The 26,040-nt window shown below is 45.0% G+C and overlaps 1 protein-coding gene and 1 long non-coding RNA gene across 2 annotated transcripts; one reads left to right on the forward strand and one right to left on the reverse strand.

Moving 5' to 3' along the window:
- TM4SF4 (transmembrane 4 L six family member 4) lies at positions 1–6,386 on the reverse strand. The gene is made up of 5 exons (XM_068144930.1): positions 5,992–6,386; positions 5,630–5,719; positions 3,044–3,177; positions 1,349–1,529; positions 1–1,074 (listed from the first exon to the last, which is right to left on the reverse strand). The coding sequence occupies exons 1-5, from the start codon at positions 6,163–6,165 to the stop codon at positions 1,057–1,059; spliced, it is 597 nt and encodes a 198-aa protein (XP_068001031.1). The 5' UTR covers positions 6,166–6,386; the 3' UTR covers positions 1–1,056.
- A 2,925-nt stretch (positions 6,387–9,311) lies between these two features.
- LOC137444681 (uncharacterized) lies at positions 9,312–11,257 on the forward strand. The gene is made up of 3 exons (XR_010988205.1): positions 9,312–9,851; positions 10,676–10,791; positions 11,128–11,257. It is a non-coding gene; the product is annotated as an uncharacterized lncRNA (long non-coding RNA).
- The last annotated feature ends 14,783 nt before the right edge of the window (positions 11,258–26,040 follow it).

The raw sequence follows: 26,040 nt of genomic DNA on the forward strand, positions 1-26,040 counted from the left end.
TTTCTAAAGAGGTTTTTAATAACTTCCTTTATTATCTTGCACAACGCAGCACTGAGGCCATTTTGCTTTTATTAATGTAAGTCTTGGTACCTAAATCTATCTGTTTAACATTTTTCCATATTGCTCACCAGCTTCTAGTGCTTCTGAATCCTTTACAGTTCTTCAGATGTCTCTAGTGTAGGTGCAAAGTACACGAAATCTGTTTTCTGAAAGCACAGGCCACGGAATCATCGTTTCAGTAGGCAGAGTTTGGTGAAGACATGTGGCAAATACGTTGATGAGCTAGAAGCCTTGAGACATCCAGTCTGGCAAGCTGTGTGTGAAAACTTGTTTTAGGGATTTCTTAGGAAGCACATCAGTTTATTTGAATCCCACAGACTTCTCCAATCCTTCTCATTTCCTTCTCAATTTCTTTGGGAAACAGTTTTGTTGTTTGTTTTTTTTTCTTCTTAAGTTTTAAGAGACTACTTCTTTCTAGAAAGGATTTTTGCCTTTCTTCTGCCTTTTCTGTCTCCTTCATAGCACTGTGCCATCACACAGCCAAATAAAACTTCTGCAAGAAGATGAGTAAATAGCATTTGCACTCAGGGGTACCAATTTCTGTTGTGTCCAAGAGGTGGAAATTTGTTTGACTTTCTAGAAATGAGGCTTCATTTACCAGTTGTTTGGAGCCAAGGTCTGCAGGTGATGCTCTGAAATTGGCTTGCCCTCTAATAAGACCTGTGGGATCCAGAGCAGTGGTTCATCCTTGGCTGTGAGGATAAATGGCTATGGCCGTGTGCCTCTGCCTGGAGCACTTTCACTCTGGCGCTTCTATCTCAGAGTGCAGTGGGGCAGGTTGAACAATATGAATGTGAGAGTTGGATTTCACTTAGTTTATTCCATGAGAGGGTTTTCAGGAAGGCTAGAGAGGGAGTCAGGGCTTCGTAACGTTAGTGGGGAGAAGTGCTCTTCATTCTCATCCTCTCAGCCAGAGGTAATGCATTAAGGGCTGCTTTGTGGAACCATTGCAAAAGGGAGTCTCTCAAGGAGGGTTGTCTGCAATATTCATATTCTTTAGACAGTTCCATCTCCCTGGAAGGAAAAGAACACAGAGGTGGTTTAGTGGCTACTATTCCTGTGGCTTCTAAAGGTTTTTATTATTTCCCAGTGGCTATGGGAAGCTGTCAGATAAACACCATAAAGATGGACTGAGATTGTATTTTCAGTGCCTGGCAGCACTGTAGTTTGAGCTGCACTTCATCAGGCATGCTGAGGGTGCAGAATGAAGGCTAGCTGAGTTTCTCAGACTGCCAGCCAGGCAGGTGTACACATAACAGCCAGCAGGATAGGAAATAACGAGGCTCACCCCACAGCATTTGCAGTCCCCACAGAGTGTTCCAAACAGGCCGTTCACTGCCTGAATGCCACAGAGCACTGCCTGGATCCCACTCATGATGAGCAGCAAGGAGAAGAGGGTCAGGTTCCATGGGACGATGTCTTTGGGTGACTGACACTTGTCCCACAATGTGTGGTTCCCTAGGTAGTCCCTGGTGGAGAGGGGGGGACAAAACAGTTATGAAGCAGCTGCTGGCTGTCTCTAGAGCAGGATTTTGTTTCAGTTTCTAGATCATTTGGCCAAAGATGCATGAACTCACTTTTCCTAGTGAAACATCAGAAGCTACCAGAAGAGTCACCTCTTGCCCACTGGGCAGAAAAGGGCAACCCTTGCTGTTCTAGGTGCCTCATGTAAAGAGCAGCAGTACTGGGGAAAAGTATTTTCCATGTTTTTCACCTTCACATCTTGATTTAATTGTGAACTGCTTGCAATTGTTGTGGTTACACTTATAATATTTCCTCTGCATATCCTTAATGCTGTTTCCTCTGTCCTTGTCGAGCAATTCCTTGACTGCAACCAAAATTAAATTTGAAACAGAGTGTATTTTTTCCAGATACTCCCAGAATGAGACCAAAGCAGCTGGCTTCCAGCACTCACTAGCCCATGAATAAATACTGTGTAGTATACAGCATTATACTTCTTTTTTTTTCCTCCTTTGATTTTTTCCTGTCTTTTCAACTTGAACTGTAGTTTTGTGATGTTTGTGGGTAGATTCAGGTTGGGTATTAGGAAGAAGCTCTTCACCGTAAGAGTGGTGAGACACTGGAACAGGTTGCCCAGGGAGGTGGTAGAAACCACATCCCTGGAAGTTTTTAGGGTCAGACTGCATGGGGCTCTGAGCAACCTGCTCCAGTGTGAGGTGTCCCTGCCCATGGCAGGTGGGTTGGAACTAGATGATCCTTGGGGTCCCTCCCAACCCTGATGGTTCTATGATTATGTGTTAGTACACAAGAAACACTGTTAGGTCACTAGCAGTGACTGGGGAACACTGCCTTAGAGGTTCTCAGGTGCTGTAGGGTTTACAGAATCACAGTATCACAGAATCAGCCAGGTTGGAAAAGACCTGAGAGTTCATCAAGTCCAGCCTACTGAAGCTCTTGCCATCTGTTCTGACCTCATCTGCTCTCCTCTGTAGCACAGTGTACCCTGATTCCAGATGGACCTTTGCTGACTTCAGCCCTGAGCATCTGGATTGCTACAGTTTCATGTGCTTCACACCACCTCTGAAAGTGGTAGAGGTGCATGGCAGCAAATAAGTCTGAGTCACATTGTGAGAAGCAGACAACATCCAGATTCAGTAAACAAGACACAATGGGACATGGGTAGTAATTACTTGAATCCCATCAGATTTCAATGTAAGAAGTCATTGCTGTTCATCTAGGTGGAATTTATCCCCATATCCTGCTTTATCATCTCAAGAACAACCCAGAGCCTTGTGCATTTCAGTTCACTGGCTCCTTTGGCACTCAGTGCTTTGATTGTACATCCTGTTCTTTACATCCATGCTCTTGAACCTTACTCAGTGTTGCTGTTCATTGCTGGCTCTTCTATTGGTTTCTGTGCTTTACACAAACAGTAAAATTCCCATTTTTATGCCACAGGCAGATATGTTAAATCTTTTCACACTCTTAAAATATAACTTGTTTTCTAATTGTCTTGTCTTACCCATCGTTGAAAGGATATTCCCAGATTGATCCTGTGTTACATTTAGGGCCTTTGTTTATGGCTACTGCTGACAAAATAAAGCAGTATCCAGCTCCCAGAAACCCAACTGCAGCAAATAGTATAGAAGAAAACATCTGATAAAGAGAGAAAAATAATGTTATTGTTGTTGTCATTCAGGCAGTGAAATGTACCTTAATATTGTGAATGTACAGCCCCTAAACTTAGCTCTTAATGGCCAAAAATAGTCAGCTCCTGAACAGCTGAAGTACATCAGTTTGCAGTCCCATAATATCCCTGCAACACTTCCCCACTCTGGTGTTAGAAAGCTGTTTGCCTGAAGAGGGAGAGATGGATAGTGACACAGCAGGTGGCACTCCTCCCCTTCAGACAGAGCTTGTTCAGGCGACCTCGCTGAGGTTCAGAAGCTCTGTTTCACTCAGGTGGATGTCTTAGGAGATCACAGGCAAGACTGAAGTCTTGGACCACTCGAGGCATTAAAGTAAAATCTACATGTACCTTTTATATATCTTGGTCATGTTTGGACCAAGTAATGGTATTTTTTCCTTCTTGAGTCTCCCCTTCAGATTTCATATTGGTGCAGTTTGCCTCCTGGCAGAGACTTGTCATTAGCTCTGACAGTGCAATTGGAATGGATGGGAAAGGATGGCTCCTTTTTCTGGCTTCCCATTGCAGCATTTTCATATATACTGATATGTTAGTCAACCATGCAACCTACTTGATTTCTGAGACACTTGTAGCCATAATAGTTTGTATGTAAAGGTAGCGTACTGCATCTAAGTGGTAAAGGTAGAGGACAAAAAAGAACATGCATTCAGGTCTGTGAGATTTCATTCAGACCTCATCACAAGACTCTTGCCCTGACTCTTGACATGCATTTTTATGTTGATAGGTGTGCTGAGGCCAACTTAGGCTTCATTTTCATGTAGTAGACATCATAATAATATGTTTTTGTCTGCCCACATGCAGGAACAAGTTCGGTTTTCAGTAATGCCATGAGAAGGCCACCAGGGTGCTGTCGGCATAGTGTACTGGGTTCTTGTGACGGGATGGACATTGCCTGTCTCAGCCAGGTGCACTCTGACCTAAGCCACCCACAGGCTCTGTGCTGCAGGAGACCTGCTGCTTTTGAGCAGCACCTCCTATACGGGCTTTGGCAGCAGGAGCACCGGCAGCGAGCGTGGAGCTGGCCACCTCCTGGGTACAGCCACACAGCCCTGCAGCTGCACAGCAGGCAGTGAGCAGCCCTGGCAGCACAGCACTGGTAGTTTGGTGGTCTCTGAGTTAATGTGTGGTTCTCAAAGGCACACTAAGATACACTCACTGCTAACAGAAGATCAGCAATGCAGTGCAGTGAAGAGAAAGGTGTGGCCCCATTTCTGACACCATTCTTTTCCTATCTGTTTTTTGCTTCTATTTTTACCATTGAAAACCTGATCCTTTATAAAAAAGTATAGTAATCTAGTTGAGCCAAACAGTTTATTCTGAAAGGACAGGCTTTCCTAGTAGAAATACACTCATTTTCTCCTCTAATTTTCATTCAGATAAAACGCTTTACATACTTACTGCTGTCTGAAGGTATCACTTTTTACTTCTAGGGTGAAAGGAAGCTATAAATGCAAAGTGGAGCATAGCAAATGCTAATCACAGGATTATCAGGGTTGGAAGGAACCTCAAAGATCATCTAGTTCCAATTTACCTGCCATAGGCAGGGACACAGATCAGGTTGCCCAGAGCCATATCCAGGCTGGCCTCAAAAACGTCCAGGGATGAGGCTTCCACCACCTCCCTGGGCAACCTGTGCCAGGCTCTCACCACTCTCATGGGGGAGAACTTCTTCCTAACATCTAATCTAAATCTTCCCTCCTCCTTCTTGGATCCATTCCCCCCAGTCCTATCACTATCTGACATCTTAAAAAGTCCCTCACCAGCTTTCCTGTAGGCCCCCTTCAGATACTGGGAGGCCACAATAAGGTCTCCCTGGAGCCTTCTCTTTTCCAAACTGAACAATCCCAACTCTCTCAGCCTGCCCTCATAGGAGAGAAGCTTCAGCCCTCTGATCATCCTCGTGGCCTTTCTCTGGCCACATTCCAGCACATCCATCTCTTTCTTGAAATATGCATTTGAAGAATGCTTTGTATCCAACATTTCAAGGTATATTAAAATAATTTTTGAAATGCAAATTTTCCCAGCTCCCAGCCTGTTGGAATGAGTTGGGTGTCAGAATAATCTTAAAAGCTGCCCACAACAAAAATGGTTAACTGGTGAACTGTTATGCTCTGCAGAACAAGCTACAGGTCTTTCAGAGTTTTAATTGTGATAGCAACTGTTACTACCTGGTGATAGCAAAAGACAGCAGGACAGTGCAGTTAGGGTACCTGCAGCACAACATTAAAGGCATTATAAATGTTTTACAGCCTGTTCTTTCTACTCTCCAGCACTCAGACAAATGACAGGGCTCTGGCCAGCACCTCCCCAGTCTCTCAGTGAGGGTGAGCAGAAGATACAGGTAGCAATTGTCAGCAGCAATATAACTTTCTGTTGTTTGCCATGTGTCCTCTCACTTACCGCAAACCTCTTGCCACAGCTCCTGTTGCCACAGCATCCACAGCAATCATTGTTCTGAAGGCCCAAAAAGACCAACGCAGGAAAGATCATCTACCAACAACAGAAATACAGTTTGAGCTGGGATGAGTTCAGGGTATATTTGCTTCTAATAAAATAGTTTTTTGTCTTCTCTTTTTTCCTTATCATTAAGTGAAGTTACTTATTGCCAAACTGGTGGATCACTTGTAACTTATTTGCTTAGCAAAGAACAATTTGCAGTGCTGGAACACGCAAATTTGAGGTACTGAGGAAATGCAGCAATGCAAAGTCATTGTGTGGGTAGGGGGGTGAAAAGGTGGGAATGCCTGAATTTCTATACTCACCAAAACACCAGATCCCACAATCCCTCCAAAGTACCAGACCTCATCTGTGATGTAGGTACTGTCTTCAACGGTTTTTCCTCCAGGGAAAAACAGTAAAATGTTGGCGAGGGTGCAGAGCACAGCCAGGGGGATCAGGGTGGCTCCCAGGCACTTGGCACAGCCTCCTGTGCACATGGCTCCCTGCACAAATGGCAGACAGGCAGAGGAAAAGGCTCTCAGATGTTCTCAGAATGGGTTTAGGAAAAGGGTCTTCTCAGTCTGCTGTACAGAATCCAGTCTCTGCTGTGCCTGTGGAGGAGCAAAGCCTGCGGGGTGTTCCCTTCAGAGATGTTGCTGCAGCCGCTGGGAAGCGCAGGGTCTGGTATTTATCCAACCTCGCCGCCGTGATGTCAATCTCTGAACGTCGGTAAATGAAATTACCTTCAGTGCCGCCTCTCATTTTACTATGACAACCAATAACCTCTGTTAATGTTTTACTAACGTGGATGAGACACTTCATTATCTGGGCCCAGCTCATGGGTAGAGACCCTTCTTCGCTCTGGATCATCGTTTTTACAACACATGGCCCTTCTTCGCACCACTAAATGCTTCTTTGTAGAGACTGGTGTGAAAACAGCATTAACAGCAGCTGTGTGCACTGGGAAAATTCCAGTGACTTTTGTTTCTTTGGGAAAGTAGAGCTACTCACTTGGTGAAGCACTCAGACAGATGATAGATTTGCCATAGTAATTAATTATTAGAATGTCATTAGAGTAAACCAGGTTGGAAGAGACCAAGATCGTCGTGTCCAACCTAGAGGCATTACAGAGGCAGCATTTTGCTGGTGGTATCTCTGAATGAAGGCTATCAAAATCAGTGATCCAAAAAACTTTCACCAGAGTTGCCCCTCTGTGTTGTGTAATTTTCTGTTCTCTTAAGATAATGTGTTCCCTCAAAGCTCAGCATTTCATCTCCTCTCAGGCAAGATTTCCACTTAAAATTGAGTTGTATGTGGCTGACAGACTCCTGAGCTCAAACAGAGCCTCACTGGCTTAGCACACAACAAGCAGGCAGCTCTTTTAAAGCTGGCTCTGCAGCTCTTCACCAGGCACTGGACACATTCTCTTCCATACTTAAACTTCATTATATTGTCCTGTAGAACTTGTGGTAGGATGATTTTTGCACCAATCTTCATTCCTAGCAAATAGTGATGGATGCAAATAATGATGCTTATCCCTGTGTGGAAATGAGAATTCCACAGATTATGAGATGGACAACAGTTTCCACTTTGCTTAAAGAATGGAGCATCTCTACTGTGAGGATAGGCTGAGGGAGCTAGGGTTGTTCAGCCTAGAAAAGAGAAGACTGGGAGAACCATAGAGTTGCCTTACAATACCTGACAGGATCCTACAGGAAGGCTGGAGAGGGAATTTTCCTTGGGTGTTTTGTTAGCAATAGTGGAGGCTGTGAACAACACTAGCTGCTTGATACACATTTGGAAAGTCCGACCCTTGATATCCTCCTCTGCAGTTCTCATGGCATTCCACAGCCTCCTATTGCCTCTGTTGCAAAGAATCAGACCTTGAACTCTCCCCACTTCGCTTAGAATAGAATAAACCACGTTGGAAGAAACCTTCGAGATCATCATGCCCAACCTATTATCCAACACTATCTAATCAACTAAACCATGGCACCAACCACCCCATCAAGTCTCTTCCTAAACACCTCCAGTGATGGCAACTCCACCACCTCCCCAGGCAGCCCATTCCAATGACCAATCTCTCTTTCTGGGAAGAATTTCTTCCTAATCTCCAGCCTAAACCTCCCCTGGCACAGCTTGAGACTGTGTCCTCTTGTTCTATTGGTTGGTTGCCTGGGAGAAGAGACCAACCCCCACCTGGCTACAACCTGCCTTCAGGTAGCTGTAGAGAGCAATAAGGTCTCCCCTGAGCCTCCTCTTCTCCAGGCTAAGCAACCCCACAGAATCCTAGAATGGTCTGAGCTGGAAGGGACCCCTGAAGGCCATCTAGTCTAACCCCCCTGCAACAAGCAGGAACATTCTCAGTTAGATCAGGTTGTCCAGGGCCCTGTTGAGCCTCATCTTGAACATCTCCAGGGATGGGGCCCCAACCACCTTCCTGTGCAACCTATTCCAGTGTTCCACCACCCTCACGGTAAAGAACCTGCTCTTAACAGCCAATCTGAATTGCCTCTTCTATAGTCTGACGCCATTGCCCCTTGTCCTATCGCTGGAGGCTAGCCAGACTATGTTCTTATTTGTGCATGGACTTTTTAAAGCACTGCCAACCTTTATCTATAAAGTTTTCAAGTTAGACTTGTCAGCAGGGATGGCTTAAGGGGAAGTGGCACACAGCCTGAGCTGGAAAACAAAACTTAGGTTGAGTCTTTTTCCAAAGTCCAAATGAGTGACTTACATACTTAGTTCTTCTCAAAAGACTCTTCCCTTCCGTTGTAGCTCACAGTTTCCAAATCTGGCCATCTGTCTGGGAGGAGGACCAGTGAGCCCATTGTCAGGCATTAGCCACAACTGTTTGTCCTGGAATAAAGACTCAGTGGTGGAGACTCTGAGGGCTGGTAACTGGGGTGGAGCTGGTTTTGAATGTTGTGTCATCTTGTCCTACTAAATGTGGAGTCACAATGGAAGGCACTCCTTGCTGACACATTGTGATAGGGTGTTTCCTCCTGTTTTCACCTCCCATGTCATACAAAGCCCATGCTCTGCAGAGAAAGGGGAAATGATCTCTTTTCCTATAGGAAAATAGTAGGAGTGGAGGGACACTCAGGTAGTTTTGGTAGGTTCAGAGGGATGGAAGTGGTGACGATATCTTAGCAGCTCTTTGCCTTGTTTCTTAAACATGGACAGGGGATGATCTGCAAACTGTGTAGAAATGAAAGGAACAGCTAATGTGATAGATCTAAAGGATAAATATAAGGAGAGCTACTTGCCCTGTAGCTATGTATAAACCTGCAGAGTGTGTGGTAGGTGTAAATGAGAAAGCTCCATAACTGGAGGAAGCAGATGTAGCATAGGTTGCAACCTGGAAAGCAGAGTAAGTTACCCTGGATGCTTCATAGTGAGTTTGTTTACCTTTCCTCAGTACCTGGACTACCCCCCTGAGATACAACCAGGACTTTTATCACAAGAAGTTCCTTTACTTTGTTGCCAGAGATTTCTTGCTAACTTTGCTAATTGTATTTTGATTTTTGTTCAGATAGATGAGTGTGGCTTAAGATGCATTTTCATGTATCTGGTAATGTTTAATTGTAGGTAGAGTTGTCTTGATCAGTTCTTGTGTCAGTAACTGAACTTATTAGACAGTTAGGACTCATGGTCATTTGTGATTTATGTGTGCCCACTGCCATGTTCTAAATGAATATTGGATATCTGGAGCTTCTGCCTCCACTTAAGCCAGGGTGGATTTTGCTACAAATGTATAGGTAGGATTTGATTTAGAGGAGCACAGCTGGAACCACACCTATTCAAGCCTCTGCTGCTGCAAGTGAATTTGTCGATATGTGTGTTTATGTATATCTTGCATATATGCTGGCACACTGATCTCAAGCAAGAAATACAGACAGAAGTTCCTGCATAAAACCACACTGGACACACTTAACATGGTGTTGCATTTCCTTTTGTCTTGTGCTTTTCCACTGAGGACCAGAGAGAGGCTGATAAGCTGGTGACCAAGATCCTTTTCTCTGAAGAGAGAACAAAGAAGAATGAGCTGGAAGAGGTCCCCTTTCACATCAGCCCAACCTTCAGTGCAGTGAAGGGTGGAATTAGTACAGGCTCTGCTGTAGAGAACACAGGGAAGCTGCCAGGCTCTGACACCAGTGTCGTATACAGCTTTTGACTGACAGTAAGAACACTGTTATGTCCTGCATTCATTTCATCCACTTGGTGTGCAACTGGGAAGCTTAATGCCTTACATTTATCTTGTTCCTAACTACAATCATGCTTCCAGCTGGCTGGTCCATCTCCAATGCCAATTTGACTGGCAACATTTGTTGAGAATGGGGTCAGAGTCCACCTTTACACTTCATTTCCTCTTCCTTTGTTTGTTTAAGGATCCTCTGCTTGAATTCTTTTCAAAAGAGAGATTTTCATGATCAAATGGTATTTGCTCCTCTGATAGCAAGACTCAAGAAGTTCCAAAGGAAGGAACCAGTTGGGTTTCAGCTTTGGGCTGTCTAGAACTCACAATTATGATTTTGTTCTTTGGGTTTTTTTTTTTTTACTTGGGAGCATTCACGCAAGGATGTTGCACCTTTCATATTCCTCCCTCTCCCTCCACCAAATCACCTTGCAATCATGAAAGTTGCATTAGGTACAGCAACGCTGGTTGCTCTGTAAATAGACATCCAGATGGTCTAGGGCATAGGAGCTGCTTTGCATTTCATACTGTTTGTGGCTGGTAATTGTTGATGTTATCAAATTTGCCAGGCTAGGAGTAGTAGAATTATGCTGCTGGTAAATAACAGCATCCACATTACACTTCAAATGATCCTTGGCACTGAAAAATCTTGCCTCTGGGTATGCTCTGCCCCTCCTTGTAGTTCTTGTCATTGTCAGTATTCTGTGTCTGGTTAGCCAAGGCTCTTTTGCTGAGCTGTTAGAAAACAAAAGGGTATTCCACCTGTTCCTTAAGTTCTTACACCTTCCTCTCTTTTTATTTTTTTGCAGGCAGTTTGTCCCACTTTGAAACTGAATTAGCTGTTACTCCCTCACTGAAAGCCCATGTGGTTTTTAGGTACAGTATCCTGTCAAGACCAGAGTTGGAACATGTTGACTATTCACAGGTTTGTCTTTTAATATGCTCTATACTTTAAAGTTCCTTTTATTTCCTGAGGCTTGACATGGACCATTTCATGGTCTCGTTGAGGATATCCCTGCTGACTGTGGGGAGGTCAGACTAGATGACCTTTGGAGGTCCCTTCTGGCCTGGATCATTCTGTGCTTCTGTGATTGTGTGATTTTGTCAACACAATTCTTGAAAACACTCACAGCACATTTTCTGACAGAAACTGACAGTATAGATATCAGCAGTGAATGCAAATTCTAAACTCATATTCGAAACCAGATCTTTTTGTTCCGAAACAAGCAAGACAAATCTTTATTGCTTTTTATTTTCCCAGGAATGAGTTGTGTTCAGTTTTAGAGGTTGACTTTCACTTGTGTGCTCAAAATTGACCATGAAATATATAAAAAACAAACCCTGGTGCAAGGCTGCATGCTGAAGCATTTCTCACTAAAGCATGGAATACACAAGAGGTGAGGAACTGCTGTGTTTTTCTTGTTGTGTCATTGAAATGATACCAACTACATTTAATGAGAGGAGAAATGGTTTTACTGGAAATAGGTTAATTAATGGAGGTTTTGCAGCAGCCTCTTGTTAAATTGGTTTTATTTCCATGGCAACTCTTTCTGCTTCCTGGCTAACTTCATTTCAGTAAATGCAAGACTGAAGTGAGTGAAAGATAGACCTTTCCCTGTAGTGCTAAGTGGGCAACTATGATACATTTCCGTAGCGTGAACAGATAAATATAGGCACTTAACCTTGTTGTGCAGGGAATGTAATGTTACAGGTTGCTGAGAACCAAATGTCAGCAAAACCAAATAGGTAATTGAGAGTGAGAGCCCATTGAGAGTGCTAGCTCATCCATGCTAAAAGCACACACAGGATCCCAGCTGTAGGAAACATAATGCATTGCTTTTTTTGGTGTTCCCTCTTTCTGCTGTGAAATTTTATTGTGTTTACCAGTTGGACTAGAGCTAGGTAACTGTTCATCTATTCTATACAAAACCCCTCTTGCTCCTGCTTCAGATTCCCAGTGATGTGCAGTGAGGGGCAGGAGGGAAGCTGTGAGCTGAGAGTAGTGCAGAAGCTTCAGACTCTACAAGGCCAGAGAAGCTTGTAGAGGGGGAACCATCTTTTTGTCCCTATGTCTCTCTGCCTCATGGCTGCTCTGGCTCTGTGCTGTGTTTCCTAACAGCACTGCCCAACCCTGCACTAGGAGAGCAGATCTGGGAGGATTGTGGCTGTGTTTAGGTGTTCAAGAAGAGACTGGATGGAGCGCTTGGTGCCATAATTTAGTTGATTAGATAGTGTTGGGTGATAGGTTGGACTTGATGATCTCGAAGGTCTTTTCCAATCTGGTTAATTATATTCTATTCTGTGTCCTGGGCTGGATGTTTCTGAGCCAGTCTTGAGCGCTCAGGCATCTGTGGCAGAGACCAGGCTGGAGATGTGGGAAGCAGGGTGGGATTGGAAAGGTTGGAGCAGATGATCCTTAAGGTCTCTTCCAACCTAGTATTCTATGTGTGATTCTGTGGTTCTCATAGGACAAGGGGCAATAGGTGCAAGCTGGAGCAGAGGAAGTTCCATGTGAACATAAGGAAAAACATGTTCACTGTGAGAGTGACAGAGCCCTGGAACAGGCTGCCCAGAGAGGTTGTAGAGTCTCCTTCTCTGGAGACAATCAAAACCCACCTGGATGCATTCCTGTGTGACCTGCTCTAGGTGATCCTGCTCTGGCAGAGGGGCTGGACTCCATCCTTCTAAGTCCCTCCCAATATCTAACATTGTGTGATTCTAGATGGGTTTGATTTGGTTTTGTGAGGGCATGGAAGTAATCCAGCTTGAATGCCAAAGGCTGGGGTGTTACACACAACTCTCAACTTCAAGCTCAGGATTGGTGACAAAACTTTTTTTTTTTTCTTTTTCTTTCCCTTCAGATAGCAAAATAAATTTCACACATGCCTTTCCTCTCCAAGTTATAATGTAGCATGTCTTACTATAATTTCTGTGCTAAGGCTTGGTTTATTAGACCTCTTGTTTTGTAAATCGTTAGCACCGCGGCTGGAGTTGACTCACCTGGAGTAGCTTGGTTATCGCTTGCGTTAATATTTAATGGCCTGGTACTAGGCTGTACCCTGTTATCTTCAGAACACTCCCCTGTTGTTTTTAGAGATAATGCATCTCCTGCCTGAATGCCAGATGTCTGGAATAAAGTATGCTGTCCAGCCTCAAAAGCGCAGTGCTTCTGTGGCATTTGTCTTTGTGTAAAGGCTGCGATGGATCCTGACCGTGCAAAAGCTAAGATTCCAAGAGCCTAATTCTGGCCTTGCTCATAGTGATTAGAAATAGATTGGATCATTAAAAATAAATTAATAAATTGGAAATCATTCTATTTAGTTATCTGTATCTCCTTGTGAAACATACACTGACCCTTCAGAAGCTGGTCTGATGTCAAGGCACTGTAGCAACCTGCTGGTTTTCCTATATCTTCTGTCACCAGTGGGCTTCTGTTGGAGCTCAGCTGCCTGCTGCTGCTGCTTCCTCTTTCCTGGTCACTGCCCTGCCTCACCCACTGCTCCCTTGGCTATCACCCATGTCCATGCTTGCTCAACTCAGCACAATCACTCTGGAATAAGAGACACTGGTAAGGGAAATTCAGTTATTCACCATGAGGGTGATGAGACACTGGAACAGGTTGCCCAGGGAAGTGATGGAAGCCTTATCCCTGGAGGTGTTTAAGGCCAGGCTGGATGTGGCTCTGAGCAACCTGCTGTAGTGTGAGGTGTCCCTGCCCAGGGCAGGGGGTTTGGAACTGGCTGATCCTTGAGGTCCCTTCCAACCCTAACAATTCTATGATTTTATGAAATACTTATCAGGTACCTTTGTGCTGCAGAAACAGGGATCTGAAAAAACATCATGATAATGTATAGACTCTGGTACTCCTTGACAGTTAGCTAAGGCCTTGGAATTTCTCCCCCTTCTTTCTTTGCTGTGTTCTTTGTACTTGAGCACAAGGACAGAAAGCATGTTCCTTGTAAAGAGGACTGTCAGCATGGCTGGATGCCAGCCTGCAGGGTTGGCATTTTGGTGACTGGGCTGGCAGAGATCAGCCCTTTGATGTGACTGGGAACAGGGCTCAACAGCTGGCTTATGTCCACTGACGCTTCACCACCCAGAGGAGGAGGTATGGTACTGGCTTGTGGGCAGCAGTGCTCATCCTTCTTTGCAGAGCATCAAGGGACTGATCTGGCTGAAAACTTTTTTAATTTCCACTGCCAGGCTACTTTTCATCCACATTAGTTCACAGGATCACAGTTCTCTGATCTGGTCCAAGCAAAGTCACAGGACTGCCAGGACCAGTATTAGGGAAAAAACATGACTGGATTTGATGATATTGAAGATCTTTTCCAACCTAAGTGATTCTATTATTCTATAAGCAGGAATGTATAGTTGCAAGTAGAGAACAGTCTACAGTTAGACCAGCTTAAGTCAGCCATTAAATTGCACCTTGGGAATGATGCTAAGAGCTGTGATCCCCTCTGCTCTTCTGAATATCCCTGTATGCTGTGCAGTGTGCCTGGGATGAAAATCCATGAGCAGGGCCCTTTGCCTGCCCTCCCTCCTGCTCAGCTGTTGGGCAGTCACAGGGGAATTAAGGTCAAGGAAGGCTTTTGCCTTTGTTCTTGCCAAAGTCATGGCTGTGGGTGTACAGCCATGCTTGCTGGCTACCCAGTACATGGGTCTCACCAGCATGCTGGCTGATGTTTCCTGCTCTGGGAAGGGCCAGCCTCAAGGAATGTTTTTTATGGGTCAGACCTCAGTTTGGCTTCCACAGTCACGATTTGCTTAAAATATCTATCAGGGGTTTAACAAACTCTATGTAAGATGTGAGTTAGCAGCAGGATACTGCTTGGAAACTGGCAAAAGCTTACTGCAGTGGGGTCTCCTGTCTTGGTTCACCTAAGGTGGAGGTGTCATTTTAATTCTTTTTCAGGTACCTCTGTGTGTCTGTTTTCCCTTTTGGACTACCAGTTATCTGGACTGATTTTAGGGACTGAGAATAGACTTCCATATGTGATACCAAAGGTTTAATTTAATAGTTTCAAGTTCAGTGTGTGAACTGATTTTATTATTGTGTTTAAGTTGCTGGTAGCCAATCCTCCCAGCACTTAGAGCAGCTGTGAATAAGTGTTTTCAGATTTAACCAGGTATCTCACTCCTTTCTGGGGAGGGGGGCAGAATTAATGTGGGGTTTTTCAAGATAATGACTATATTTCAAAGCCTCAGTAAAGCCTGTAGCTTGGTTGTGGCAAGGTAGGCTCTTTCAGATCATCACCAGGATGTCTCATAATGCCATGCCATGTTGTGCTTCATTGGCAGTGAATTCTCCCCAGCTCCTCAGACTGTCATTACTGTATGACTTTGTGCAAGTGCTGTCACACCCTTGCCTTTCTTGAGTAAAAGTATTGTACCCTCTTAAAATATAATTATCTATAATAGCACAAAGCTACTTGACCTGCTACATGAAGTGTCATCTTAATACAACCAGGTGCTTACACCCAGCTTCATCTTCTGCTGGGTTTACCTACTTACCAGTCTCTTTAATTTGAACATAGATAGAGTTCATTGTGTAAATTTGACAACAGCATTGAAATGTTCTAAGACAGTTTACATGTGCATGTTGATGGGATTAAACTGCCAGAGCTGGGGTTGCATAGCTTTATCATCCTTTGCCCCACGCTTGTGCTCACAGCTAGACCTGGGTGCTCCTAGGTGTGGCAGATCTGCACGTTGGCTTTCTCAAATCTCCTGCTTTTCCATTTAAAGAGAGATTAAAAAACCTAGGAATTTGCTACATGCATGATTTTTTCCTTAGTGTTCTAATAAACTATTCTACTTCATAAAATGCTGTTTGTCAAAGCACTACAAGCCAGTGAAAATACTGAATCTCCTCACCTTTCTGTGACAGGCTGCATTCCTCCTTCATAACCAGGTATGACTTACAGGCAGCGCTGTCAAACTTGGATCTCTAAAGTTAGTCACCTATGATTTAGGAAGCAGAGCAGGTGACCTCCATTTCAGGGTGCTGAATATCCCCACACACCCACTGAAGCCTTTGGGGTTTAGTGTGTGAACTCCAGCCAACTGCCAATATGAACAGCACCAGGAGGAGCTGCAGATTTGGTGAGGAAACCCTTGCAGCCCTCAGGCAGATACCCTTCCAGTGTACCCAAAGGTAGATGTGCTAGGAACTTGGAGGCACTTAGGCTGGCTCCATAGCTTTCTTGGCTGCTCCACATCTCCAGTACTGTGTTTGCTTCTGGGCCCCTCACTATAGGAAGGACACTGAGGTGCTGAAGTGTGTCCAGAGAAGGGCAATCAGGCTCATGAAAGGCTGGGAGCACATGGCCTATAGGAAGCATCTGAGGAGCTGGGGTTGTTCAGTGTGGAGAAGAGGAAGCTGAGGGGAGACCTCATCACTCTCTACAACTACCTGAAGGGCCTCTTCTCCTTGGTGGCAAGCAACAGGACTAGAGGAAATAGTTACAACCTGCGCTAGGGGAGGTTTAGGCTGGATATTAGGAAATATTTGTTCACTGACAGAATTCCCCAAAATTCCAATTGTCTGCTCAGGGCAGTGGTGGAGTCACCATCCCTGGGAGTGTTCAAGAAGCCTGTGGACATGGTGCTTAGAGACATGGTTTAGTGTTGATCCTTCAGCTCTGGGTTGAGGGCTGGACTGGTTGATCTTGGAGGTCTCTTCCAACCAGATATATATTCTGTGAAATTCTGTAAAATGCTTCCTAATAGTCACCATACTTCTGAAAGCTTGTGTAGTCCTGTTTAATTCTGCACTGCTTTATACTATTCTTTATAGATAATCAAATGATGGTTGGGTTGCAAAGTGTGTGGGGAAAAGGAAGGTTTGTGCTCCTGCCATGGAAGAAGTTACTGCTTGCATCATCTCTGCAGGCCCACCTGCTAGGCACAGTGTCCTGTAATGCCATGACACTCCTTACTTCCAAGAGCAGGCATTGCTTCTAATCCAGGGCTGAGAGAAAAAAGTCACCAGTGGTTCATTCAGTGGCACACCCTTTGCCTATTGAGACATATTTTTAGAAAGAAGCAGAAGTCCAAGCGTGGCTCACAGAGGCTCTTTTGAAACACCTGCCTACGCTCACACCCATGCCTGCAGCCTTTGCTCTAGGAAACTAATTGCATCAATGGGAGCTGTGTCCAAGCTGAGCAAGAGGACAGGGACCCCATGGCTACCTGCTGCTCTAGTGAATTTCCTGTTTTCAAAGCTGGAAAATCCCTGTGCTGAGTAACACTGGAAACAAAAACATACACATATGCCTGCTTTGGGAGCAGGCATAGAGCTTTACAGCATTTTTGTAGACTTAGCACCATAATTTGGGTTAGCTCAGTGTTAAAGAGGGTGTTTGCTTTAGAGCTCAGCAATCTGAGACCCCAGATTCGTTTGTGCCTCTGCTCTCTACTTGTTGCTGCTTTCCAACATGGGTCATAATACAGCCAACCCTCTGCATGGCTGTGAAGGAAAGCTTCACTGATGATAGTCTCAAACTATGCTGACCCCTACAAAACTCTGGTACCTAGACAAAAATCCTGTTCAGATCCAACTCTAAGGAGGATTCTTGTCAAGTTAGCTTTAAAAATTATTGTTCTTCCTTTGCATTTATGATCTTGAACTCTGTAGTATGAGGAGGAACCCTGTTGTTGCTGGAGATTTTAATCTGCTTCTCTACATATGATAGTCATAAATCCATCCTTCTCTGAGGAAGAAGCTCTTTACTATGAGGGTGGTGGAACACTGGAACATGTGGTGGAGGCCCCACTCCTGGAAACATTCAAGGTCAGGCTTGATCTGGATCTGAGTAACCTGATCTAGCTGGGGATTTTCCTGCTGACTGCAGGGGCTGTTGGACTAGAAGACTTTTTAAAGTCCCTTCCCACCCAATGCATTCTGTGATTCTCTGATAAGTAAGACTTCCCTCAGAATCATTTAGTTTGAAGTATGCCTGTCTCTGTTAAATAATTTGGCTCAAAGATTTGCTTTTATAAGGTTAAGTTACATCATCATTGTGCTACTTCAGAAATGGAAGGCAATAGAAAGAGAGCAAATAACAACTGATAAATTGCAGTGAAAACTTACTGGGAACAATCAGTCTGCAGATTTAAAATGTACTAAAAAGAACAGATATGGCAGAGGTGCAATGATGTCTTAAACTAATTCTAAACAAAACACTTTAAGAATTTCAATTAAAATAATCACCCCATAATGACTCCAGGGTATTTTCCTCTGCAGAAGAACAGCACTAAAAAATTTTCCCTGGACAGTCAGGAAACAGAAAGAGGGAAGGAAAAAAAAAGAAGATAAAAAATATTGCTGAAACTGTAAATCTCAGTCAGCATGACCAGAGAACCACACAGACTCTGTGGCACACCCCAGGGTCATTACCTCTTTATCTGTCTGTAGATGTCTTATTCCTATCACACTGGGCAGTAAATGCTGTGTCAGCGGCACCCTTCCCTCAGGCAGAGGGAGTGGGATTGGACCTGCCTTCAGTCAAAGGTGACCACAGTTCTCCTAGGAGCTTTCTTTGGCAACATCCAGCCCCTGAACTTCTGCCCCCTACCAAGAGGTCAGCATGGCAGGAGCCACAGCTGCACATGTTGAACAGAAAGTGGGAGGTGAACCCAGAATCAGGTGAAGCTGCAGTAAAGCTCTCCAAACAGACTCCACGTGTCTCTGCTTCCCTACCACCCAGCACCGTTCTTTCCATGTAATGACTTTGTTCCTTTAGTGTGTTTGATGGAAAGAAATGAAATATTGCAGGCTGGTGGGATTTGTAGTGTGCCCAGGCAGCCAAGAGGGCCAATGGCATCCTGGCCTGCATCAAGAACAGTGTGGCCAGCAGGAGCAGGGAGGTCATTCTGCCCCTGTACACTGCACTGGTTAGGCCGCACCTCGAGTCCTGTGTCCAGTTCTGGGCTCCTCAATTTAGGAAGGATGTTGACTTGCTGGAACGAGTCCAGAGAAGGGCAACAAAGTTGATGAGGGGTTTGGAACACAAGCCCTATGGGGAGAGGCTGAGGGAGCTGGGGTTGCTCAGCCTGGAGAGGAGGAGAAGACTCAGGGGTGACCTTATTGCTCTCTACAACTACCTGAAGGGAGGTTGTAGCCAGGTGGGGGTTGCTCTCTTCTCCCAGGCAGCCAGTACCAGAACAAGAGGACACAGTCTCAGGCTGCACCAGGGGAGGTTTAGGTTGGATGTTAGGAAGAAGTTCTATAGAGAGAGAGTGATTGCCCATTGGAATGGGCTGCCTGGGGAGGTGGTGGAGTCACCATCATTGGAGGTGTTCAGGAGGAGACTGGATGGGGTACTTGGTGCCATGGGTTAGTTGTTTAGGTGGGTTGGATTGGTTGATGGGTTGGACGCGATGATCTTGAAGGTCTCTTCCAAGCTGGTCTGGTCTGGTCTGGTCTGGTCTGGTCTATTCTATTCTATTCTATTCTATTCTATTCTATTCTATTCTATTCGTAGTCTGGCCATACTCAGTAAGATCCATGCTTAGCAAGCTATTGTAGCTCCAAGTCATCTTAGTGTTCTGTACAAAAGCAGGCTTGCTGTGAAAGGCAAATGGTCCTGTGAGCACAGAGATTACTCATGCACGGGTAGAAATTCCCATGTGTGTAGGTACCAGGCTGTGTTAGTCTGCTTTTGTGTATTTTAGATAGGTGTGTTTACTTGAATTTATTGGCAGGATTGTGTTTGAACTTGGCCAGATAGCCATAAAGTTGAAATGCCTTATTGATACGGACATTACGTGGCTGTGAGAGGACTTTGGCTCCATCTGAAACTCAGTCTTTCCTCTGGCAACATCTGTTGTTTCAAAGCGTCCACCTGAAACTTGGTGTGTCACGTTTGTTGCAGGTTGTGGTCTATACTGCCAGTTTGGGGTTAGTCTCAAATTTTCTGCAGTCTAGACTGATCTAGAGCCCTTTATTTCAATAAAGCAGGAATGGATTAGGATCATATTTTGTGATTTGCTGTATTAATCTACCCTTTTGTTCCAGTAGGACAGTTCACAAGATAGGGTGAGTTATGTTTTATAGGTATACAGTGGTTTATTTTTAATCCAAGCCAGAGATTTAATGTGTGCTGAACTGCATTATTTCCTGCATTTCAGAGCAGTAAGAAATCTACTTCTGAAATCTAGTTCATCTCCCCTATGAAGAGAGACTGAGATCCCTGGGGCTGTTTAGTCTTGAGAAGAGAAGACTGGGAGATTCAGATTGGATGTTAGGAAGTTCTTCACCATGAGGGTGGTGAGAGACTGGCACAGCTTGCCCAGGGAGGTGGTAGAAGCCTCATCCCTGGAGGTTTTTAGGGCCAGGCTGGATGTGGCTGTGAGCAATCTGCTGTACTGTGAGGTGTCCCTGCCCAAGGCAGGGGGGTTGGAACTGGATGATCCTTGAGGTCCTTTCCAACCCTAACAATTCTATGAGTCTATGATCAATGTGTATAAATATCAGAGGGGTGGGTGTCAAGTGAGGGAGGCCAAGCTTTTTTCAGTGGTGCACACCAATAAGACAAGAAACAGGTTCAACCTTGGACATAGAAGGTTTCAACTCATTATGAGGAGAAACTTCTTTCCAGTGAGGGTGACAGAGCCCTGGAGCAGGCTGCCCAGAGAGGTTGTGGAGTATCCTCTGGAGAGTTTCAAAACCCACCTGGATGCATTCCTGTGCAGACTACCCTAAGTGATCCTGCTTTGGCAGGGGGGTTGGACTTGATGATCTCTTGAGGTCCCTTCCAACCTCTAACGTACTGTGATACTGTGAAAATGGCTTGCTGTTAGGAGTGAGACTGGTGGATCCTCAAGGCAATGCCTACTTCCTTCCATGAAGTGCAGCTGCATGGGTCTTGGCACAGCACTGTTTCCAGAAGGCTGAGGATGTACTCTGTGAGTGAAAAAACATTTCCCTGTATAACAACTTCTAGTATGTGTGAGGACTCATAGGGAAGATGGTGAGAGTCCAAGATCAGAGAGTGCTGTGTAATTTAGTATGCTGTTTTCTTGTGCTTGCTTACTTATCATGAGTAGCTGGCTTTGCTGAAGCTTTAGACCCCAAGCTGTAAACTCTCACTTAGATTTACTGAACTTGTATCTGCTTAAGCAGAAAAGGGCCTTCAGAGACAAAACAAACCAGAAGATATCACCGAATGTTAGGGGTTGGAAGGGACCTCAAAAGATCCTCTAGTCAACCACGACTGCCAGAGCAGGATCAACTAGAGCAGGTCACACAGGAACACATCCAGATGGGTTTTGAATGTCTTCAGTGAAGGAGACTCCACAGTCTCTCTGGACAGCCTGCCCAGTGCTCTGTCACCCTCACAGTGGAAAAGTTTTTCTTTATGTTCACATGGAACTTCTATGCTCCAGCTTGCACCTGTTGCCCCTTGTCCTTGTGCGTATGTGTGAAGATAAGGAAGCTTCAGGGCTGCAACCATCAACAGCAGCTGCAACTAGCCTATCTGGAGCCAGTGAAGGAACTCAATAATGAGTCAGAAGATGTCAGACCAGAACCACTCTTTGGGCCAAAGTGTGGATGAGTTGGAGGGTGGATACTCTGTAATACCCTTACGTTTGCCCAGGGAGTTTTTGTTGGGGTTATTCTCTGTCTGGAGGCACCCACCTCAAGCTGACCCTGATGCTCTACCACTCTATTAAATGATTGAATTTTGCAAAATCCAGTGCCTGAGAGTCTGTTTTGGGAAACCTAGGATTCAAACATCAGAGAGAGGTAATGTGGGATGCCCAAAGGGAAGGAAATGGAATGGAGAGTAAGTACGCTCAAACTCTGACATCTCAGCTAAGTGATACAAAAGCTTGGGTGTGTGCCTGTAGTCCTGAAGCCATAAACCCCTATAATGCTTCAGTTGTTGACACAATTCCTTTGAGTCTGGGACTAGCAGCGGATCTAGCCCCACCAAGACTCCTCCCTGAGAATGAGTTCAGAGAGCAAATGGCTTCATCCTGAACCTTGTGACTTAATGCAAGGGTCTCCCCCTGCATCTCCAGTCTCCACATGAATCATTTCAAAGAGATTCTAACCTTATCTTCCCTGTCTCATTTCCTCTATGTAGTAAGTAACAGAGTGAACCTTGCCACTGAACTCTGGTAAGTTGCACTTGTACAAATTCTTGACCACTCACCTGTGACAGTGTGTCTGAGCTCAGGTAGCAGCTGGCAGAAACAGGCTCCTGCTTACACATTTCAGTGGTTTTGTTCACTTTGGTTTACTATTATGGAATGTGCTAATGATAAATAGAAACTGTAAGAGAGGGATGAGAGGATGATGAGCTGAAGCTGACTGAAGACCTTGTACTCCTCCCTCAGACTGCCAGGTGGAGTCTATAACCACTTCTGTCAGCAGGTTTGTGCTTTCCTTAGACAGCTTCCTACTGATGGAAGATGAGAGCTAATGCAAGTTACAAACAGTTTTAAAAAGCAGCCAAAGCAGATATGGTGAGGAACCGAACTGAGCTTGGTTTGGGTTTTATACATCTGTTTTATTTACTTCAGTAGCTCTCTTCCTGTTTCCTTCCCTATATGATGTTCCTAAGGGCCACAGGAACATCTGTTGTCTTCTGCATCTCTCGAGTCATACATCAGCACATGCCTTTTCCTGTAAAGTCCACAGATGTGTTTTCATTAGAATGTAGAGCCTGAAGAACAGGACAATACAGGACATGCAAGCAAATCTCTGCTTCCTCAACTTCTGTTTCCAGTTATTGACAAGCCCTTGACTTTGCTAGCGTGAAGGTGTCTGCACTGGACTTCTACAAGGAAAAATAATGAGGCCTCTAAAGTTGAATTTAACATAATTTTCACAAAGGCAGCTGACTTGCAAAATATCAGTCTTCTTGTGAGGTGCCAGGTGGTGATTTGAGAGACCTGTTGCATTATATGCACTGTACCTCACTGCAGGACTTTGTTTGATGCTGCTAAATGTGCTGGGAGTTTGGGATGAATTCTCAACCAGCCTTAGCTGCAACCTAGCTTTGCTTGGCCTCATCAAAGAGAAATACGATTCCAATACCTGAAGGGATCCCACAGGAAGGCTGGAGAGGGACTTTTTCTAAGGGTTTCTAGAGATAGGTAAAGGGGGACTGGTTTGAAGCTGAGGGAGAGTAGGTTTAGACTGGGTCTTGGGAAGAAGTTCTTCAGTACAAGGTGGTGAGACTCTAGAATAGTTTCCCAGGGAGGCTGTGGATGCCTCCTCCTTGGGGGTGTTTAAGGTCAGGCTGGATGAAGCCTTGAGCAGCTGAGTCTAGTTGAGAGGTGTCCCTGCCCATGGCAGGGAGGTTGAAGCAGATGATCTCTGAGGTCCTTTCCAGTCTAAGCCATTCATTGATTCTGTGATGATTAACTTAAAGCTTGGAAAGTAAGTAGTTAGGCCAGGAGTTTCCATTTGTAGCACAGACACAGGAGGAGGAGTAGCTGAGGACCACATAGCCAGCACTCTCAGCATCACCTGTACAGAGCAGAGAATCATAGAACATTAGAGATTGGAAGGGACCTCCAGAGATCATCAAGTCCACCCCCCTGCCAAAGCAGGCTCACCTAGGGTAGTCTGCCCAGGAATACCTCCAGGAAGGTTTTGAAAGTCTCCAGAGAAGGAGACTTCACAAGCTCTTCGGGCAGAAGTGGTGGTGCTCTGCTATCCCACCACCTGCTGCTCTTGAGCCTGTTGGTAAAGGCTTCCTTGGTGCAAAATCTGGAAAAAACAGATTTTCTGTGAGGTGGTGTGGAAGCTCCTTCCTGTTCTGAGAGGCCTTGCATATTAATCATAGGAAGAATCAATCAGCAGCCTGCTTACCAGCTTTGCACATGAAGAGCTGTGTAATGGCTGTGTAATTGTAACAGTTCACAGCATACAACTTTCCTTCAGCCTTTTGGATGCCCCTGAGTAGTGCTCAATTAGTAAGCCCCATGTCTTCAACTCAGGGCTGAGTGTAATCAGTCAAAATCTTGGAATTCGATGGAGAACACCACAAAAACTTCCTCAGGGAGTTTTGCTGGCCAGGGAAGTGCTGCTGTTGGCTTGGCTGCACTATCCTCAAAGGGGAAAGTGCCACTTGACTCAGAGGAGGGCTGTGAGTTTGTTGGTTTCTTTGGTCCTCATTTAGAGCAAACTTCTAGCATTATTTTTTTCTCCTTTGTCCTTGTGGAGCACAAAGAACAGACCTTCTTGTCTGCTCTGTGAAAGATGACTGCTGTTTTGCTTCCTTTTTTTATTTACCATACAGTAGTGCTCTTTCTGGAAGAGCTCTCTTAATAGTAGCACCCAAACCAAATCCAGCCCTAGTGAACCTTCAGGCACTGAGCTGATGGGTACAATGGCTTCAGTCCTCTTATTGCAGAGTGCATTGTGCCTGACTCCTGTGCCACCAGTAGCTGTTACTGAGCATTGCCTTCTTGTGCAGAAAGCAGAGAGTGTGTGTTACTTGAAGATGGTATTTCACTGAAGACTTAAGAGCCAGAGTTCAGTGGAGCTAGTGGCCTGTGAGTGAGCATCACAGAGCCTGTTTGATCATAGCCTGATTATCACTAGAGAGACCTGGTGGAAATCTTGGAGCTCTGTCTCTCAAACACTTGCAGAAAATCCTGTGAGCAGGACCTGGTCCCTGAGGAATAGAATAGAATAGAATAGAATAGAATAGAATAGAATAGAATAGAATAGAATAGAATAGAATAGAATAGAATAGAATAGAATAGAATAGAATAGAATAGAATAGGTTGGAAAAGACCTTTGTGATTATCAAGTCCAACCTATCATCCAACACCACCTAATCAACTAAACCATGGCACCAAGTGCCACATCCAGTCCCCTCTTAAACACCTCCAGTTATGGTGACTCCACCACCTCCCTGGGCAGCACATTCCCATAGCCAATGTCTCTTGCTGGGAAGAACTTCTTCCTAACATCCGGCCTAAACCTCCCCTGGTGCAGCTTGAGACTGTGTCCTCTTGTTCTATTGGTGGTTGCCTGGGAGAAGAGACCAACCCCCACCTGGCTACAACCTCCCTTCAGGTAGCTGTAGAGAGCAAGAAGGTCTCCCCTGAGCCTCCTCTTCTCCAGGCAACCCCATCTGCCTCAGCCTCTCCTCACAGTGCTGTACTCCAAACCCCTCCCCAGCTTTGTTGCCCTTCTCTGGACACATTCCAGCAAGTCAACATCTTTCCTAAACTGAGGGGCACAGAACTGGACACGGGACTCAAGGTGTGGCCTAACCAGTGCTGAGCACAGGGCAGAATGACTTCCCTGTTCCTGCTGGCCACACCACCACTGATACAGAGATGGCTGTGGAAAGCAGTACTACTCTGGGATGAAAGTATGAAATTCTTCCACCAGGTGCACTGGTGACATGAATACTTTCAGGGGTAATGACAGTCCAAAGGAATATAAAGCTCCTAATTCAGGAACTTAGTCTTTCTCCACCCTCCAGAGCAAATTGCAGTGTGTTAGAATGACACCACATCTATGAGTTAGAAGGATCTTGTGAAAGGAGCAGCCACAGCAAGGCATGATGTGTAGTGCAGGCACTATGTTGTGTGGCAGACAGGCATTCTGTACATCTACTTCCAGCAGTCTCAGTTGCATTGTTCCAGCAGATGCCCTTAAAGAAAGACTGGGAATTGATTAAAACATAATCAATATTATTTTCCTCCACTTTCCTCCTTTAAATGTTGCTCAGGTTAAAAGGGACTTAAAATTACGTTTGAATGTAGTTTGTAATGAGGTTGGGGCTGCCTTTGTATGGTATTTTTCAGGCCTTGGTGTGCCTGGTGCAGGTAGATGGCCATGAAACAGTTGACCACATGATTGACAGCTGCTTTAAGAACCAGCTGAGCGCACAAATCCAGTGCACTTGTATTGTCCAATGATTTCAGTGTTCCAATTTAAGTGATGATAGTGAAGGCTGATGGAAAAGTGGGAGTGCAGCTGAGGAAATCATCTTACAAGAATCTTGTGGTCACATCTGATTTTTCTCTCCTTGATGGTGATGGATGTGATCCCACTCACTACTGGTGCTCAAAGATTTGCAGGCAAGCACAGCATGCTGCAATATTGGTCACGGCAGTGTAGAAGACACGGGGCATGCTTCCAGTGCACTTGTGGCAGTGCTTCATGCTTGGTTAACTTCTGCACTAATGT

Source organism: Melanerpes formicivorus, unplaced genomic scaffold, assembly GCF_026170545.1.
Source record: "Melanerpes formicivorus ecotype bairdi unplaced genomic scaffold, bMelFor1.0.p_v2 SCAF_12, whole genome shotgun sequence".
Classification (NCBI taxonomy): domain Eukaryota; kingdom Metazoa; phylum Chordata; class Aves; order Piciformes; family Picidae; genus Melanerpes; species Melanerpes formicivorus.

Bases quoted from the DNA above. Each gene is read 5' to 3' on its own strand.
- TM4SF4 (XM_068144930.1), bottom strand. From the start codon at position 6,165: ATGTGCACAGGAGGCTGTGCCAAGTGCCTGGGAGCCACCCTGATCCCC. The intron at 5,720-5,991 runs GTGAGTATAGAA...TGTTGTTGGTAG, and splicing joins TTGTGGGATCTGGTGTTTTG to ATGATCTTTCCTGCGTTGGT. The intron at 1,530-3,043 runs GTAAGACAAGAC...CCTCTCCACCAG, and splicing joins GAATATCCTTTCAACGATGG to GGACTACCTAGGGAACCACA.